The 19,002-nt window shown below is 34.5% G+C and overlaps 1 protein-coding gene across 3 annotated transcripts in view; it reads right to left on the reverse strand.

The window, feature by feature from the left end:
• Positions 1–7,659: 7,659 nt before the first annotated feature.
• The window catches only part of LOC131069406 (65-kDa microtubule-associated protein 6), a 29,427-nt gene continuing 18,084 nt past the window's right edge, over positions 7,660–19,002 (reverse strand). For 2 of the 3 annotated variants that reach the window (XM_058004812.2, XM_058004810.2), the window contains 10 exons: positions 11,462–11,719; positions 11,159–11,374; positions 10,888–11,043; positions 10,601–10,760; positions 10,355–10,506; positions 10,186–10,273; positions 10,032–10,105; positions 9,864–9,938; positions 8,368–8,727; positions 7,660–8,222 (listed from right to left, as the gene is read on the reverse strand). In XM_058004812.2, the coding sequence (XP_057860795.2) occupies positions 8,383–8,727; positions 9,864–9,938; positions 10,032–10,105; positions 10,186–10,273; positions 10,355–10,506; positions 10,601–10,760; positions 10,888–11,043; positions 11,159–11,374; positions 11,462–11,719 (1,524 nt within the window). In that variant the 3' untranslated portion in view covers positions 7,660–8,222; positions 8,368–8,382. Of the gene's footprint in view, positions 8,235–8,367; positions 8,728–9,863; positions 9,939–10,031; positions 10,106–10,185; positions 10,274–10,354; positions 10,507–10,600; positions 10,761–10,887; positions 11,044–11,158; positions 11,375–11,461; positions 11,720–19,002 lie in introns of all 3 variants that reach the window. The other variant, XM_058004811.2, reaches the window with a different exon arrangement.

Genomic DNA, 19,002 nt, shown 5'->3' on the forward strand with positions numbered 1-19,002 from the left:
CTAAAATGAACATTAAAGTGTAATAAGGGCATGCAAATTCCATTATTACATACATTAAATCCATATACGCATACCAGAGTGTAGCATAGTTGCCCTAATTTATGGATTACGAAGTGTTGTAACAAATCTAGAAAATTGATTTTACAATACTCTAGCTTTTGTCGTAGAATAAGGGCATGCAAATTCCATTATTACACATAGGAAGAGAACAAAGACATGGCCAACCCATTGGCTAATTAGTTGTGAATGGTGTTCATAAATGAAAATTAAGCTTAATCCTAGAGGACCTCAAGCTCGAAGAGGGCCATTTAGGGTAGTTGTACAAATTGATTACTTTCTGTTTAGACGTGTTTTAAGGAGGGAAAGATGTGCTTACACATAGGACAATTCCTTAACAAGAGGTAAAAGGATAAAAACAAGGGGAAACTATATGAAGGCTCAAGACATAGGAAGAGAACAAAAAGTAAATGAAAAATAACACTTAGGGAGGCTAAACAAGGTTAGTAACAACATTGGAAAGGTGATGAATATAGCTAGGGATGACATAGGCTAAGCAAAAAGGACCAAATTTACACACAACACACACATGGAAAAGTGACTAAAATGAACATTAAAGTGTAATAAGGGCATGTAGATTCCATTATTACACACATTAAATCCATATGCGCATATCAGAGTGTAGCATAGTTGCCCTAATTTATGGATTACGAAGTGTTGTAACAAATCTAAAAAATTGATTTTGCAATACTCTAGCTTTCGTAGGAATCATGTAGTTAGGTTAATTAATTAAAATTAATTAACTAATGGGAGTTTAGAAGGAATAATGATGAAGGTGACTTTAGAAGAATGGGAAAATAATTAACTTATTGATAAATTAATTATTGGACTAAAATGATAATATTAATTAAATTTGATTTAATTAATTTTAAGAAGAATGAGATAGACAAAATTAAATAAATTAATTATGTACAGAGGCTTAAATTAATTAAATTAATTTTAGACATCTTCAAAATTGTTGCTTTTGAAGGAAAAACAAGATGAAATGACAATGTTAGAGCAACATCTTCTAGTAGAATATTGATTTTAGGACATGAAAGGACTGAGACAACTTGTGTGGACCTCTCATATTGATCTAGACTAAATGTGCATTATTTTAGAGTAGGAAATGGGATTAGTGGTTGCCCACTAGATAGATTTGGCTACTTTTAGACGCCAACAAGGTAGCCTTTCTCCACCTAGGTTGGCCTTAACTATGTTGAATAAGGACTAGCATCATTTTTAGCATATGAAAATAAACTTTAAAATCTTATTTGCTTATGTAAATTTATCAGAAATTATGCATAAGACTTTAGAAACTAACCTACAAACATAAACTTACTAAAAGGGAACTTACAAAAAAAAGATTCCTAGTAGAAATTTACCACAATCAACCCCTTGTAAGAATTCAAACACGTCCACTTTGAAAATCTCATTTAAAAAAAAAAAGTTACAATATTAAACAATTAAATGAAACTTCTTTCCATTACACCTCTAAGTTGAAGCTTAAGGGTTTACGAAAACACTACAAAGTAAGCACGGGTGGAAGGACTTAGGAAACACAATTAATTTTAGATCAAAATAGATTTTGGTGTCTCAAAAGTGACTAGTATGGGATGTTGAAACCTCGGCCTAAGGTACCTCCAATGGAGTTATGATATGGATAGGGCTATGACCTTCAAATGGTGGCAAAAGGAAGCTTCAATGCACATCTACCAGCAAAATGGTACAAAGATGACAAAAGAGGACTAATAGAGGAGGGTTTAAAGAACTCTTATTCTCATGTAATAAGGTTGGTGATGAAAGGTTTGACTTGGAAAAGGCATGCAAGGAGGTAAGGGTGAAAGACGAAGATCAAAAAGTTGCACAAGATGGTGAGAGAAATGAAGGGTGAAGACTTGGAAGGGTGGTAGGATGAGACAAAAAGGAAATCTTATAAGTACTTGAGAAAAACACTTATTTTCATAAAATCCTATAAAAATTTCTCACCTAGCTTGAAACTATAGAAATCGGCTATAAGGCTTCAAGTAAATTAGTAATAGCAATGTTTAGGAGCAGGATAAAAACTATTGGAGACCCTAGGTTTGCAGCTAGCTCTATCTAAACATTTTGAAATGTTGTAGCAATGTCGTGCGTGAGAAAAATAGTAAAACCTTGAGAACCAATTAAATTTTACTTTTTCTACATTAAATGAAATAAAGATGGGCACCTTTAATAAACTTTCTTTGAGATTTCAACGATAGAAACTTAGCAAGTGGGGAGTCCTAGTAATTAATTTCATCACATTTGAAGTGTTTGGTGATAGGATGCAAAGACATGGCCAACCCATTGGCTAATTAGTTGTGGATGGTGTTCATAAATGAAAATTAAGCTTAATCGTAGAGGACCTCAAGCTCGAAGAGGGCCATTTAGGGTAGTTGTACAAATTGATTACTTTTTGTTTAGACGTGTTTTAAGGAGGGAAAGATGGGCTTACACATAGGACAATTCCTTAACAAGAGGTAAAAGGATAAAAACAAGGGGAAACTATATGAAGGCTCAAAATTGGAAAGGTGATGAATATAGCTAGGGATGACATAGGCTAAACAAAAAGGACCAAATTTACACACAACACACACACATGGAAAAGTGACTAAAATGAACATTAAAGTGTAATAAGGGCATGCAAATTCCATTATTACATACATTAAATCCATATACGCATACCAGAGTGTAGCATAGTTGCCCTAATTTATGGATTACGAAGTTTTGTAACAAATCTAAAAAATTGATTTTACAATACTCTAGCTTTTGTCGTAGAATAAGGGCATGCAAATTCCATTATTACACATAGGAAGAGAACAAAGACATGGCCAACCCATTGGCTAATTTGTTGTGGATGGTGTTCATAAATGAAAATTAAGCTTAATCCTAGAGGACCTCAAGCTCGAAGAGGGCCATTTAGGGTAGTTGTACAAATTGATTACTTTGTGTTTAGACGTGTTTTAAGGAGGGAAAGATGCGCTTACACATAGGACAATTCCTTAACAAGAGGTAAAAGGATTAAAACAAGGGGAAACTATATGAAGGCTCAAGACATAGGAAGAGAACAAATAGTAAATGAAAAATAACACTTAGGGAGGCTAAACAAGGTTAATAACAACATTGGAAAGGTGATGAATATAGCTAGGGATGACATAGGCTAAACAAAATGGACCAAATTTACATACAACACACACATGGAAAAGTGACTAAAATGAACATTAAAGTGTAATAAAGGCATGCAAATTCCATTATTACACACATTAAATCCATATACGCATATCAGAGTGTAGCATAGTTGCCCTAATTTATGGATTACGAAGTGTTGTAATAAATCTAAAAAATTGATTTTACAATACTCTAGCTTTTGTAGGAATCATGTAGTTAGGTTAATTAATTAAAATTAATTAACTAATGGGAGTTTAGTAGGAATAATGATGAAGGTGACTTTAGAAGAATGGGAAAATAATTAACTTATTGACAAATTAATTATTGGACTAAAATGATAATATTAATTAAATTTGATTTAATTAATTTTAAGAAGAATGAGATAAACATAATTAAATTAATTAATTATGTACAGAGGCTTAAATTAATTAAATTAATTTTAGACATTTACAAAATTCTTGCTTTTCAAGGAAAAACAAGATGAAATGACAATGTTAGAGCAACATCATCTAGTAAAATGTTGATTTTAGGACATGAAAGGACTTAGACAACTTGTGTGGACCTCTCATATTGATCTATACTGAATGTGCATTATTTTGGGGCTGGAAATGGGACTAGTGGTTGCCCACTAGATAGATTTGGCTACTTTTAGACGCCAACAAGGTAGCCTTTCTCCACCTAGGTTGGCCTTATCTATGTTGAATAAGGACTAGCAACATTTTAGCATATGAAAATAAACTTAAAAGTCTTATTTGCTTATGTAAATTTATCGCAAATTATGCATAAGACTTAGAAACTAACCTACAAACATAAACTTACTAAAAGGGAACTTGCAAAAAAAAGGTTCCTAGTGGAAATTTACCACAATCAACCCCTTGTAAGAATTCAAACACGTCCACTTAGAAAATCTCATTTTTAAAAAAAAGAAGTTAAAATATTAAACTATGAAATGAAACTACTTTCCATTAAACCTCTAAGTTGAAGCTTAAGGGTTTATGAAAACACTACAAAGTAAGCAAAGGTGGAAGGACTTAGGAAACACAATTAATTTTCGATCAAAATGGATTTTGGTGTCTCATAAGTGACTAGTATGGGATGTTGAAACCTCGGCCTAAGGTACCTCCCATGGAGTTACGATATGGATAGGGCTATGACCTTCAAATGGTGGCAAAAGGAAGCTTCCATGCACATCTACCAGCAAAATGGTACAAAGATGACAAAAGAGGAATGATAGAGGAGTGTTTAAAGAACTCTTATTCTCATGTAATAAGGTTGGTGATGAATGGTTTGACTTGGAAAAGGCATGCAAGGAGGTAAGGGTGAAAGACGGAGATCAAAAAATTGCACAAGATGGTGAGAGAAATGAAGGGTGAAGACTTGGAAGGGTGGTAGGATGAGACAAAAAGGAAATCTTATAAGTACTTGAGAAAAACACTTATTTTCATAAAATCCTATAAAAAATTCTCACCTAGCTTGAAACTATAGAAATCAACTATAAGGCTTCAAGTAAATTAGTTATAGCAATGTTTAGGAGCAGGATAAAAACTATTGGAGACCCTAGGTTTGCCGCTAGCTCTATCCAGACATTTTGAAATGTTGTAGCAATGTCGTGCATGACAAAAACAGTAAAACCTTGAGAACCAATTAAATTTTACTTTTTCTACATTAAATGAAATAAAGATGGGCACCTTTTATAAACTTTCTTTGAGATTTCAACGATAGAAACTTAGCAAGTGGGAAGTCCTAGTAATTAATTTCATCACATCTGAAGTGTTTGGTGATAGGATGCAAAGACATGGCCAACCCATTGGCTAATTAGTTGTGGATGGTGTTCATAAATGAAAATTAAGCTTAATCGTAGAGGACCTCAAGCTCGAAGAGGGCCATTTAGGGTAGTTGTACAAATTGATTACTTTGTGTTTAGACGTGTTTTAAGGAGGGAAAGATGGGCTTACACATAGGACAATTCCTTAACAAGAGGTAAAAGGATAAAAAACAAGGGGAAGCTATATAAAGGCTCAAAATTGGAAAGGTGATGAATATAGCTAGGGATGACATAGGCTAAACAAAAAGGACCAAATTTACACACAACACACACATGGAAAAGTGACTAAAATAAACATTAAAGTGTAATAAGGGCATGCAAATTCCATTATTACACACATTAATTTTTATGTCCATGGATCTATTGTTGTGTTGATCATGACTTGATGAGTTGAAGACCAATAGATCATGCTTGCCCTAATCTCTAATACTTGTGTACTTACAAAGATCGAAGGGTTTGCAAACACCCTTAGATATTTGCGAAATAAAGTTCTCCTTGGCTAAACCCCTTAATGAGCATACTTTATAGCTTTGAGAAAATATTTGAAGGTAGCATGCAAACACACACTGGGTCTAAGATGATGTCTTCTAATAAATGCTCAAATAATTATGTTATGATGCTCCCTCAAATGTTATATGAATTAAAACCCTAACATTCTTTGCCTAATTATTAGTTAATTTCAAATGAATGGGTAAGTGTTCTTTAAATAAAACAATTAAGCCCCACTAGTCAACAAAACATGCACTAGGACAACTCACATCGGCTAGTGCAATGGCTTATAAGGTAAGATTTGGAATTTGGAATTTTGAAATTATTTCTAACTATTTTATTTACTATGTAAAAAGACATTTTAATTTTTAGTTAAATATTATTTTGTTGTATGCATTTCTAAATTTATTTTTTATTTTAAGTACTATTTTACTTTTGTAACTTCAATTTTAATTTTATAATTAAAATGTCAATTATTTTTAGTTTTTATAATGAAGGTAATGACATGAGACTCCTTGATGCTATTGATCCCTACATAATTACAACAATCAAATCAAGGCATCCTTATGAAAAAGAAAACAAAACATAGGAGAAAAAGACACCCATATACAATTTGTCCATTACACAAATAATCCCACAAATCATAAATCATGATTCATACATACATTTGTCTTGAAAAATAGAAATTAGAAATAATTCATGAAATGTATTATCTAAACTTTGGTCTGTATTAGAAAATAAATTTCATGAAACCATTGATTGATGCTGATGAAAATGATAAGATTACTACCGTGATTGACGCTTTTAAAAGTTGAATTCCATTTTGGTCTCACTTAATGAACTGCCATTTTTATTCACTTTTACTGAGATTTTAACGTAATGTTCGTTAATACCTCGATGTAATTCTATACAATGATTGACCTGTCCGATTCGCTGCAATAATTTTTCATTTTTGTTTGAGATTTTATTATATGTTTGTTGATACTTGCACGTAATTTTGCATAATTCGTAGTTTCGTTTCAATAATACATCAATCGTAACATAACTTTCAGTTCAATATTTGAAAGAAAATAGTTTCATAATCGTTAGTAAATTAATAATTCTGCATCTCGTTTCTTTGGGCTTTTGGTTTATTCTTGTAAAACAAATATTGGTGAGTTCTCTTGCTAGCACGTTCTTAATCAGTTCAATATTAAAATGTTTCCATGATTCAATAGGAAAACAACAACAATGAACATAAGCATGATAGATTGATTTTGCAATATGCACACTTACAAATTATTACAAAGAGGCATAACCTACAATGGCATCAAAATTTGAAGATATTTATTAGTACCTGCAAAGGGATTATGATTACATATAATTTTTCAATTACCACATGATTCCATGGTGAAAAATTCTGGAGATTCGGGAGAGTAAAGAAACTATTTAATTCATTAATATTCAGAAAAATTATCAAACCAATGTGCCTATCATATTTGGAATTTCGTACATTAAATAAATACCCTCCAGTGCCACACAAATTTAAAGCAAATTTCTACACTGATTTTGCTACCAGAATCAAAATCCAAATTTTGTGATATCCACACAGAACAAAGTCAACATTACTCTGAAACTTAATGATGTGCTAAAAAAGGCATTTTTTCTATTCAAACAAAAGATTAATATATTTCTAATTTCAATATAACAATGCTAAGCTTTTTATTTTGTTCTTGATTAATACATGGTGCATTGGCATAAATCATTCTTATATCTGCAGTATAATTGCATGGCAGTGTGATAGACATTAATGAAAGGCTGTAGACCAGCTTCCAATACATTTTGAGCTGATGACATGGCAAAAGAGTTCCTGTATATTTTGGTTTGATCACACGCCAAGAGTTCCTGTAAATTGTGAGTTGATCACACACCAACGGAATTACAGTTGGCCTTAGATCTCCATGAATGGTATCAGAGTCGAATGGTACAATTTTCGTGAGCTTTTGATAATAGAGTTCAAACTTAAAATAGTAAAAAGAAATTCTAATCCATTCCCAACAATGAGCTAATCACCAGCGATATTAGATAGAATAAGCTTAATCCTAAATCATAATGAATTATTGATTAAGAAAAAGGGCATCTCTACTCAAAAGATTATATGCTATAGCTTTTAAGAATAAAATTTGTCACGTCAAGTCATATTAGGCACTATATTAAGAAGGCCCCATCCTCATAACAAAAGACTTTAGCAGTGTCAAGCCAGCTTTGATCAACTAAAACACTGATTGACCCCAGCAACTCTCATACCTGACTCTTACCCCACCTGAACAAGTAAACTATACATCATTAATCCTTTGCTCTACACAATAAATGATGCCAAGCTCTTTTCTTCACATCAAACAACAAAAAGTTTCAGACATCCAACCATAAAGTTAAACAGTCCCACCTCCTCACAAACTATGACCGTCACTATACAAGTTATTCCATGAACCATGGTGATGATTAAGTTAAAAAGTGATAGTTCCACCACAAACCCCTTCTTTCAAAGAAAGTCAACTGATTCGTAGGTGAAGTTTTGATTCATCAGAACTCCCAATATTGGTACAAAGAACATTGTACAAGTGTAAGAAATATACAGACTGGCCCCATAAAATCCGTCATATGTATCTTAAAACCAGTTGAATTCCGCTGAGGGAGAACAAACCTGCAAACCAAACTAAAGATTGATACTCAAACATGATTCAACATATTATGTCCATACATTAGGATTCTTAAAATGTGAAACATCATATGTAAAAGAAATTAAATCTAGCTTCAAATGAATCTCAATGAAGAACTTTGGAGCATACCATCTTCAGCTTTGATCAACCAGCTCGAGGAGAAGGTGGCTCGGACCCTGCTACAGATGCAAGTGATGCTGTATCTTCTTTACCTAAGGCCACATAGTTCAAAGGTGCAGTTGGCCGCCTTCTGGCATCCTTGCCAATTCCATTCTGACGGGGGGTAAACCCATTTCCCCGTGCAGTGTGATCAGAACTTCCTGAAAGCATAGAGCCTCCAAGTGAAATGCGTCGATTTGTAGGTGTTGTGCTTCCATTTGCTCGCAAACCCTGACCTCTCTTAAAGCTATTAATCTTTATTGGACTTGGCTTGGATCCAAATATAGCTTCCTGCTCTGTAAGGAATTGTTCTTGTAACCGCTTCAGATCCTGTCAACAAGCAATTTTATGTGGAGATGCAATAAATCAGTGGTCACATTAACAGGAAAGTGAAACTCCAATTCACCAGACTCCAAATTTAGTAAATACTCCATCTAAAAACCCAACTAGGAGATTCTAAGGATAGGTAAAAGCAGACAATAAATATTGCGAATATAGCTTGACATTATTATGAGACAACTGCTCAAGGTCAAGATTGTTGACCATTCTGTTGGAATTCCAGAATGACTCACCATTTAGAAAAATTCAGAATACACTAGGGAAATTTATGTGTATCTAACATAACCATATGCTAAATAGTGGGTTACGCTTATGTGTAGGTGTAAATGTTGATTTAGAGAAATCTTGAATGCAGAAAACCAAATTAAAAACTAAATTTTGTATGGAACTGGCACATAAAGCATGAAAGTATCTCATGAATAATCAAAACCACCTGTGCCAAAATAATCAAAATCCTCCACTGCAAAAAAAGGATGGATTGCATACATAACCAAGAGCACCTAAAGAAAATTTTAAACATCGCCATCACTACAACTAGGTCAAAAGTCAGTTGAGCAGTGACACCATCAGTAGGAAAACAAATGAAGGGGATAGAAACTTCAAACCGTTTTCAAACAGTGACAACACCAAATAATATGCAAGCCAACCACTACTTCTACGTCCTGGCAGCAAATGGAGCAAGCACTTACTGCAAACCTGATAAAATGCTATCATGGAGCATATGACTAAGAAAATGATCATCTAATTTCTCAGCTTCAATAGAAAACGCCAGGTGCATTTCCTCTTTCAAGAAACCAAGTTATCCAGTGAAGACACAATTAGGATGCCCTAGCATATTTATCCAAGTGTTTACTGTCTGATGATAAACTCTAACCAACAATCAAGGGGCATGGTGATATTAGGGTATAAGAAAAGCTCTCAAATGATAAATTTCAGCAAATTATACACAAAATGAAAGGCTCATTCCCTTTGAATTCAAAAGACAAATCCATGCACTGTTCATTTAAATTCCATTATCACTCCCAGCCAGATCGATAACACAAAATGCAAATTCTCTACACATTCGGACCTAAATCATTTGGCTATATGCAAATGCTTATTGGAAAAGAATAATGTTAAAAAAATACCCGAAATCGTTTTTTCTCCTCCTCACGTTCTTGCCTCAATAAAGTATATTCTTCCAGCATTGCTAACAGGCGAACCTGAATTTTTGAGATAACATAGTCCCCATAAGAAAACAAAGAAACTAAATCACATGACAACAGCAAACCCATATTTAAAGAACTCCAACTCACGCCATCATATAGAAAAGGTGTCCCTCTTTCTTCTTCCCAAACGTGTGTTTTAGCCTTCAAATTTTCAACAATAGCTGTAACAAAACATAAGCACCAATGTCAAGGTTGGAACATTAATTATACGCACTAGAGCAAATCAAGATAATCAATATACCAGGAATTTTGGTTACAGTTACTCGGGCCCGCTCAGCACGTTTGAGGTTTATGTGAGCACCTCTACTGGCGCTGTATCTATTCTCATCCTGTTTAGTAGGTTGAATCATCTACTATCAGTTCAAACACTTAAAAATCTTCTTTTTAAGTTATTTGCAAAGCATGCTTACCCTATTGTAGTCTTCCAGCCAGCTTTCCTCCTCACATGCAGCAAGCCACTTGTCTATTTTATCCATTATTTCTTTCCTGCTGAGTACATCTTCTTTTGCTTTCACTATTTGTGCCTCAATATTTGCAAGAAGCTCGGCAGGATCAACCATACCTTAGCACACATAGATCATATTAGGCCATTTCTACCATTCGCTTCATCAACATTACAACAAAACATTCTCTGAGTTGCAAGGAAAGGTCAATACCAGCATCAATCAATGCATTTGACTTCTCTGGTGAAGTGCTTGCATCAGGCTCCAAATGTGCTCGTCTACATATTTCTTCCAACTCCATTCTCTTCTTTAAAACCAACTCTTTCATTTTGCTTGCTTTTAATTGATCTAAACGTTCAACTTCTATCTCTGCCTGGAACCCTCAAGTAAGAATGATATAATAAAAATTCATTCAGTTAGTAGGTTTCTACCATTAATAATGGTCCTAATAATAAAACATGTAAAAGATGCAACAAACCTGCTCAATTATGTCAACAAACCTGCTCAATTATGTCAAATGCAAGAGCACCTGAGCCCGTAACCTCACTATCTGATGCTTTGAGAATGAATACAACATTTTCAAATAGTTCTCTTTCTTCTATTGGGGTATCCATCAAGTTCCAAAGTTCAATCAAAGATTTTCCAAGATCATGCAACTGTTAACAAAAATAAATACTGGTAACCTTAGGAAAAAATAAAATAGTAAAATAAAAAAGACATACTATTATGGAAAAATTCAAAATGCACTTATATCAAGGTCATTAAGACAACCTTTTGAATACGAAGCTTCTTTTCATCATTCAGTGATTGAATGGTCCGTGATAATCCTTCCAACGTCTCATTGCTAATGTTCTTTGGTTGTCCAGGGGCTGAATCATGCAAACTTGGATGTACTTGACTGACAGTCTTCCAAAAGTCCATGCCAAGTACTGCACAAAGTCCATGCACCTCATTCACATATTCCAATACCTTTTGAAGGCGGTCACTCTGCACATTGCTATCAAAAAAGCATTAAGACTCTTTGTACACTTAACATGTAAAAGAATATATAGAAAGCCATAAAGTTGTACATACCTTTTCTTTTTGAAGTGCTTGCAGATGCGCATGATATTCATCTAACTTTCTAAGTGACAAGTCCTCTTCCTCCCCATTAGTAGAACTTAGTACATCATTGCGTTGAGAATACCCAGAAATTTCTCCACATAATTTTTCAATCTGAGCCTTTACTTCGTTGAATTGTTTAATACGCTCCTCTTTCCTCAGCCGCAACTCTTCCAATTGTGGTGTAATACTTGCAAGTTGTTCCTTCAAGCTTCCTGATCTTTTCTCTGACTGCAGAAGTTCAAGAAGAATATTAAATTACAGCAAGACAAGCTAAAGCATCATGTCTAAACTAGATTTACAGGTAATAACTGCAAACTTACTCCTAAAAAATCATGTATCAACTGCATAAACTAGAACATTCTCCACCAAGATAAACCGCATTCACCAGGACAAAATTGAGCAGAATCATAAGAAGAAACTCCTATAAGATGAAAATGGAAATTAAAAACAGAACAAAAAAACTTTCATAAGACTATCACATTGAAGTGGAAATGAAAAAGATGACCTTGAGGCTTGAATCAAACAATACATGCCATGCAAAAGTAAATCACATTGTAATGTCCCCACTTTGAAATAGAATTTAATAACAAATAATAATATTAAAATGTAAATCAGAAAGAACTCTTAAGTTAATACAGTAAGAAGTAATTGGACAGAATAGAATGCGGCGGAGGATATTGCCAGTAATAGAAAACAATCATCAAGCACCGTTAAAGGTCAGCCATCCGTTATTATCGATTGGTAAGTCAACATATCCCTTGTATTACATACGTCATGATTGTAGAGGGTTTCCTATCAGTCTTTGATGCTTACATTAGAGACTGCACAAATAATATTATGGAATGCCAGAAAATCTGTATTGTCAGTTTATATCAAAGTCACTGCTGTACTGAAAATTTATTAGCTCTTCCAGTAGGCATTATACATTCAGTAGAAAGTAATTCATTAGAAAAGTGTTTGTTAAGACCATCATGTGTGGGAAGGATGGGGGAGTATACCAGTGGTGACGAGCGGCTCACATGTGGTCATAAGGACTCGTGGAGTCAAGGAACCAGTTACTCCTCCCACGCCAATCTCACCAAGATGGAGATGTGTGTAAGGGTATAAAAGCTGGAAGGGCAGCAATAGGGGCCGCCAAGTCTAGCAAGGAGGTTAGAAGCAACCATTCCTTGGGTTTGGTAGACAATGGATCCAAAGCAATCGTTTCATGCCTCATGTACTCTCTCCCTCTCTGTTGTGACAGCAGAATAGATTATAACTAATTAAAAATGAATATGTTTGTAGGTGTGCACCTTTCCTTGTTGGTGCAGGTTATCTTAATTGAGTCTCCACTCTCCAAATATAAGGTAAGCTTCAAGCACTATCTCTGATTTATGAAATTAAGAATAATTAATTGAGCATTATGATAAGTATCTGATTCAGATTTACTATTGTTAAGTTTAGAGAGAAATTGTCTCCTAATTAAGCAAATCGATTTGAATTACGAATGTATTGAAATTAGGTAATTGTTGTTAAACAGGCTTATATCTTGTAGGGGACATTACACATATTATTGACTTATCCAAGTAAAAAAAATTTAGAAGTACAGACTGGAAATAAACAGAAAGATTAATCAAAACAAATACCTGAATATGTTATTGCTTTAAATAAACTATGAACCTGTGGTCCCTGAGGGGATGAGAAAAACATGTCATTTGTTATGAAAAGATAAATGAGAGACGAATATCCAATGGACCTTGGTCTTCAGCCTACATACTTAAAAGCCTTATTTCCCTTTAGATTGGTAATTAATATTTTTTTTAATCCACAGACCAATGACTGACATGCTGGAACTACTAATATCATTGTGACAGGTATTTCAGGGGTTCTAAAGCACTCAATAAAGTAGATAAAATTATCAGACTCATGCATTTTATTGTTATCAGTATCACTTATTTGTCCCAGAAATGCTTTGGTTTGTTTGATTGGGTACTTATATACTTATATTTATAAGAGTTTCTGTAAACTTTTTTCCTATAATTTTGAACAACTGATTAGAAGTTTGACGGAGAACCTTCTCAAAACTTACACTAGTATTTGTGCATCAACAGTAAATTGATAAATCAATCAGAATGGAAGATAATGAATAATTACACGAAGACATGAAGGGTGGTTTTGTGACTTATTGCTTCCATAAGTTCATTGGAATTGCCTTTAAAACATGTGGTCTTTCTTATATCAGTTCTAATGGAATCAACAAAAAATAGATTCTCAAAATATCAATTTTCACAGTATACATTTGTTTGGTTACTTCTGCCATTTGTTAAGATATAGCCCTCATGAATCTAACTAATGGTAAATTGGTTATTATCTGGAGAGTAATATATTAACAGAGCATACAGTTTGGAAATTAAACATAAACAAACTAATTGTTATGAACGGTTGCCTCTGTAGGGACATGTCCATACGTGGCAACTGCCACGTATGGACATGTCCCCACATAGGCAACCTTTCCTCTTGTATTTAAACCGGATTCAATGATGGAGACAATCAATAACTTGCGGCAATTAGTCTTCCAGAATCGCTGTCATTTTTCTTCGATCCATATTTCACAACATGGTATCAGAGCCAGGTTATTAAGAGAATAAATTATACAGCCATATTACTTATAAGCATTTATCGGAAGTAAATATCAAATCAACGCAGAGGCTATATACGCAGACGATATATCCAACTAAGAAAATATTCAAAATGTCAAGTAATATGAGAGTGGAAGATAGACTCGAAGAAGCCTCCAACTTCGTTTCCTGGAAGATACGAATCATTGCCATTCTTGAAGAACTAAAATTAGAGTCTTACATAGAAGAAAATCTAGACATGCCAAATGATGAACCAGAGAAATCTACCTGGAAAAGGCATAATAATAAAGCAAAGAAAATAATTATTGACTCAGTCAAAGATCATATTCTTCCATCTATAGCCAGACTGCCTAATGCATATGAAGTATTTAAAACCATTAAAAATACATATGAAGTTAACAATGCGAGCAGAATGTTAACCTTGAAACAACAACTTTTAAACATAAAGATGAATAAAGATGATACAATATCTACTTACTTTTCAAGGATATCTGAAGTAAAAGACCAATTACAAACTATTGGAAATGAGGTAGATGATCAAGAAATCTCTCTCATAGCCCTAAGAGGATTACCAATTTCATGGGAATCCTACATTCAATGTATTAGCAGAACACCCCCCTAACCCAAATTTGAACAACTTAAGAATGAGTGCATTCAAGAGGAATCTCGACTAATCTTGAGAGGATTAGGGACAAATAAAGAAGGAGAAATCCAAGCACTTAATACAAATACCTTCAACAAAAAAAAAAAGTTCTCCAAACGGAAGAGAGGAAATAAAAACCATCAGAAAAGAGATATGTCTAAAATTCAATGTTACAAATGCGACAAATATGGGCACACTCACAGGAATTCTCCAGAAAGGAAGAAAACACAAGCTACTCTAGCCGAAGTCAAAGGAGAAAACTCACTTTTCTTCTTAGCCCTATCAAGCGAAATAAATACAAATAAAAACACTTGGATCGTAGACAGTGGAGCATCAAGGCATATAACTGGATTCAGAAATCAGTTTGAAACACTTAACGGGCACTCAAGTGAAGAGGTTACTATTGGAGATAACTCCACATATCCTGTGAAAGGAATTGGGACCTGTACTATCAAACTAAGAAATGGAGTATCTCTACAATTAAAGGATGTTCTGTTTGTACCTGGAATAAAAAGAAATCTAGTCTCAATCTCAGGCCTAGCTGATCAAGGATATCGGGTTACCTTCAATGAAGATAAAGTTCTACTCTGGCCTAAAAATACAAATATCAAAAATGCCATAACAATAGGTTCAAGAGATGGTAGCCTATACAAACTATGCAGTGATCAAAAGGAAGCACTAAATCTTGAAGTTTCAAATAATAATGAATTATGGCACAAAAGATTAGGACACCTAAGATATAGTGCTCTATCCAACATAAAGAAGATTACTTCAAGACTGCCCCAACTAAAATCTAAACACACAGGCATTTGCAAAGGATGTGCCTTGGGAAAGAATGTGAAAGTTTCTTTTCCCTCAAGCGAGCACAAATCAAAAGTTATTTTAGAACTAATTCACTCGGACCTATGCGGTCCCATGTCAACACCATCCCTAACTGGATCCTTATACTACATAATCTTTGTTGACGACTACTCTCAAAAAAACATGGATATATTTTCTAAAGTGCAAAGACTCAAATGAAGTACTATCTAAGTTCAAAGAATTCAAGGCACTAGTAGAAAACCAGTCAAGGAAGAAAATTAAGGTGTTAAGATCCGACAATGGGGGAGAATATACATCTGACAACTTCAAAGACTTTTGTAATTCTGTTGGGATTAAGAGGGAGTATACTGTACCATATAATCCACAATAGAATGGAGTAGCAGAAAGAAAGAACAGAACCATAATTGAAGCAGCAAAAGCCATGATGCATGACCAAAACTTACACACTTCATTCTGGGCAGAAGCTTCAAATACAACAGTCTACATTCAAAACAAGATGTCCGCACTTAGTTCTAGAAAACATAACTCCTGAAGAAGCTTTTACAGGGAACAAACCAAACTTAAGTCATTTAAGGATATTTGGCTGTCCCGTATATATACATGTTCCTAAAGAAAAGAGGACAAAACTAGAACCATCCGGAAAAAGAGGTATCTTCATTGGTTATAGTGAAAATACTAAAGGATATTGCATTTACATTCCAAGAAAAAAATCTGTTGAGATAAGTAGAGATGTAAAGTTTGAAGAAAACACTACACTCAAAGAACCCGAGGATGATAACATTACTAAAGAAGAAGAAGATCACATAACTCAGATTGAGAGGGAGAATATCATAGAAAATTCCAAACCTTCAGACACTGAGAGGGAGGACATCCTAAGAGCTTCTGAACCTCTTGTTGATGAAAATATTGAAACACTCAATAACAAGAAAAGACCTCTATGGGCAAGGAAAATGATTGAAGAGAATAATGTAGAACCAAATGAAATTTCCAAAGAAAATAAGAGAACAAGAACTCTAAAATGTTATGCTGCACTTCTAACCGAACTCACAAATTCTGAACCAACAAAGGTCAGAGAAGCCTTATCAAAACAGGCTTGGAAAGATGCTATGGTTGAAGAATATCAATCTATACTAAAGAATGATGTTTGGGATCTAGTGCCTAGACCAAAAGACAAATTAGTTGTCTCATCCAAGTGGTTATTCAAGATCAAATATGCATCTGATGGCAGCATTGAAAAACATAAAGTTCGCTTTGTGGCCAGGGGATTCTCTCAGAAAGCAGGAATTGATTATGAAGAGACATTTGCCCCAGTTGCCCGGTATACGTCAGTAAGAACAATCATTGCAATTGCAGCATCCAAAGGATGGAAAATTCACCAAATGGACATAAAGACTGCCTTCCTAAATGGTTCAATTGAAGAAGAAGTATATATAGAACAACCAAAAGGATTCACCATACCTGATAAAAATTGCTATGTTTGTAAACTAAAGAAAGCTCTCTATGGGTTAAAACAAGCACCTAGGGCCTGGTATGCAAGGATAGACAACTATCTCTCCAAACTAGGGTACTCCAAGAACCTAGCAGATCCCAACATCTACTTCAAGGCTTCAAATGGCAATATGATTATATTGGTCCTTTACGTGGATGATCTTTTGATAACAGGAGAGGATAATCTCATTGAGAAATGTAAGCATGATCTGGCAACAGAATTCGATATGAAGGATCTAGGGCTTCTACATTATTTTCTGGGATTAGAAGTATGGCAAAAGAAAAACTACATCTTCCTAAATCAAGGAAAGTACACCACAGATATTCTAACTAGATTTGGGATGATGGAGTGTAAGCCATTAGCTACACCAATGGAAACTAATTTGCACAAGCTGAAAATTGAGGCAAAAGATTCAGAACCTACAGATCCCACACTCTACAGACAAATCGTCGGTTCACTCATGTATTTGGTAAATACTCGTCCTGATATCTGCTATGCTACAAATGTATTAAGTCACTTCATGTGTGAACCTAAGAAGATACATCTAATGGCTACTAAGCACATTCTAAGATATTTACGAGGCACAATCGGACTTGGCTTAAAGTATGAAAATGTTGAGATTCAACTTGAAGGATATTCTGATTCTGATTGGGCCGGAAGTACCACTGACTGTCAAAGTACTACAAGGTGTTACTTCAGTCTTGGTTCTGCTATGATATCTTGGTTCAGCAGAAAACAGTCAGCAGTCGCACAAAGCTCCACCGAAGCAGAATATATGGCAGCCTCCATGGGAGCTCGTGAAGCGGTATGGCTAAGAAAGTTATTATTTGGATTATTTGGAAAAACTCTGAATTCAACAATAATTCACTGTGATAATCAGAGTTGTATCAAGCTCTCAGTAAATCCAGTTTTTCACAATCGATCCAAACATATTGAGATCCCTTATCACTACATAAGAGATATGGTAGACTGAAACGTCATAAAACTAGTGTACATTAGTACTGAAGAACAAAATGCTAATATCTTCACCAAGCCACTTGCAAGATTGAAGATAGAATACTTCAAAAGTAAACTTGGTAGGACTAGATTATAATTGAGATTATTAGGATGAAATTCCTACCATGTGTAATTTGTTCATGAATAAATAAATAAAATGTATATTGCAATATTCTAACTGTGTTCAAGAAGATTATGATCTTCTTATGTTTAAGGTTACTATTTCAAGGTGACGATCTTGACAATAGTTGACCAAGTGTCAAGATTGACTAAATTAAGTTGTTGTCCCGGACTGTGCCGGATATCTTGATCCTAAAGTATGTGATCATCTCATGATTGACTTCTTAAGTGATTGTCCCAGACTGAGCCGGATATCATGATATTGAGTTTATTGTCATGACAAGACTATATTAAATGTTGTCCCGAATTGTGTCGGAAGTCATGACAGAATATGCTCCCAAGAAAATTACTTAGATCCACTCCTGCAAAGAGGGAGTGTTAAGATATAGCCCTCATGAATCTAACTAATGGTAAATCGGTTATTATCTGGAGAGTGATATATTAACAGAGCATACAGTTTGGAAATTAAACATAAACAAACTAATAGTTATGAACGGTTGCCTCCGTAGGGACATGTCCATATGAGGCAACTGCCACGTATGGACATGTCCCTACGTAGGCAACCTTTCCTCTTGTATTTAAACTGGATTCAATGATGGAGACGATCAATAACTCATGGCAATCAGTCTTCCAGAATCGCGGTCATTTTTCTTCGATCCATATTTCACAACACCATTAACTTCTAAAAACAAATACCCTGGCAGATGGCAGACGAGGCTGTCATTTACTCTGCCTAAACTCAATGTCACTAACAGCATTGATAACTTGGGATTCATTTCTCACCTGGACATCAAATTTGATGGATAAAATATCATTCCGAATT

Source organism: Cryptomeria japonica, chromosome 10 (assembly GCF_030272615.1).
Source record: "Cryptomeria japonica chromosome 10, Sugi_1.0, whole genome shotgun sequence".
NCBI classification, from domain to species: Eukaryota; Viridiplantae; Streptophyta; class Pinopsida; order Cupressales; family Cupressaceae; genus Cryptomeria; species Cryptomeria japonica.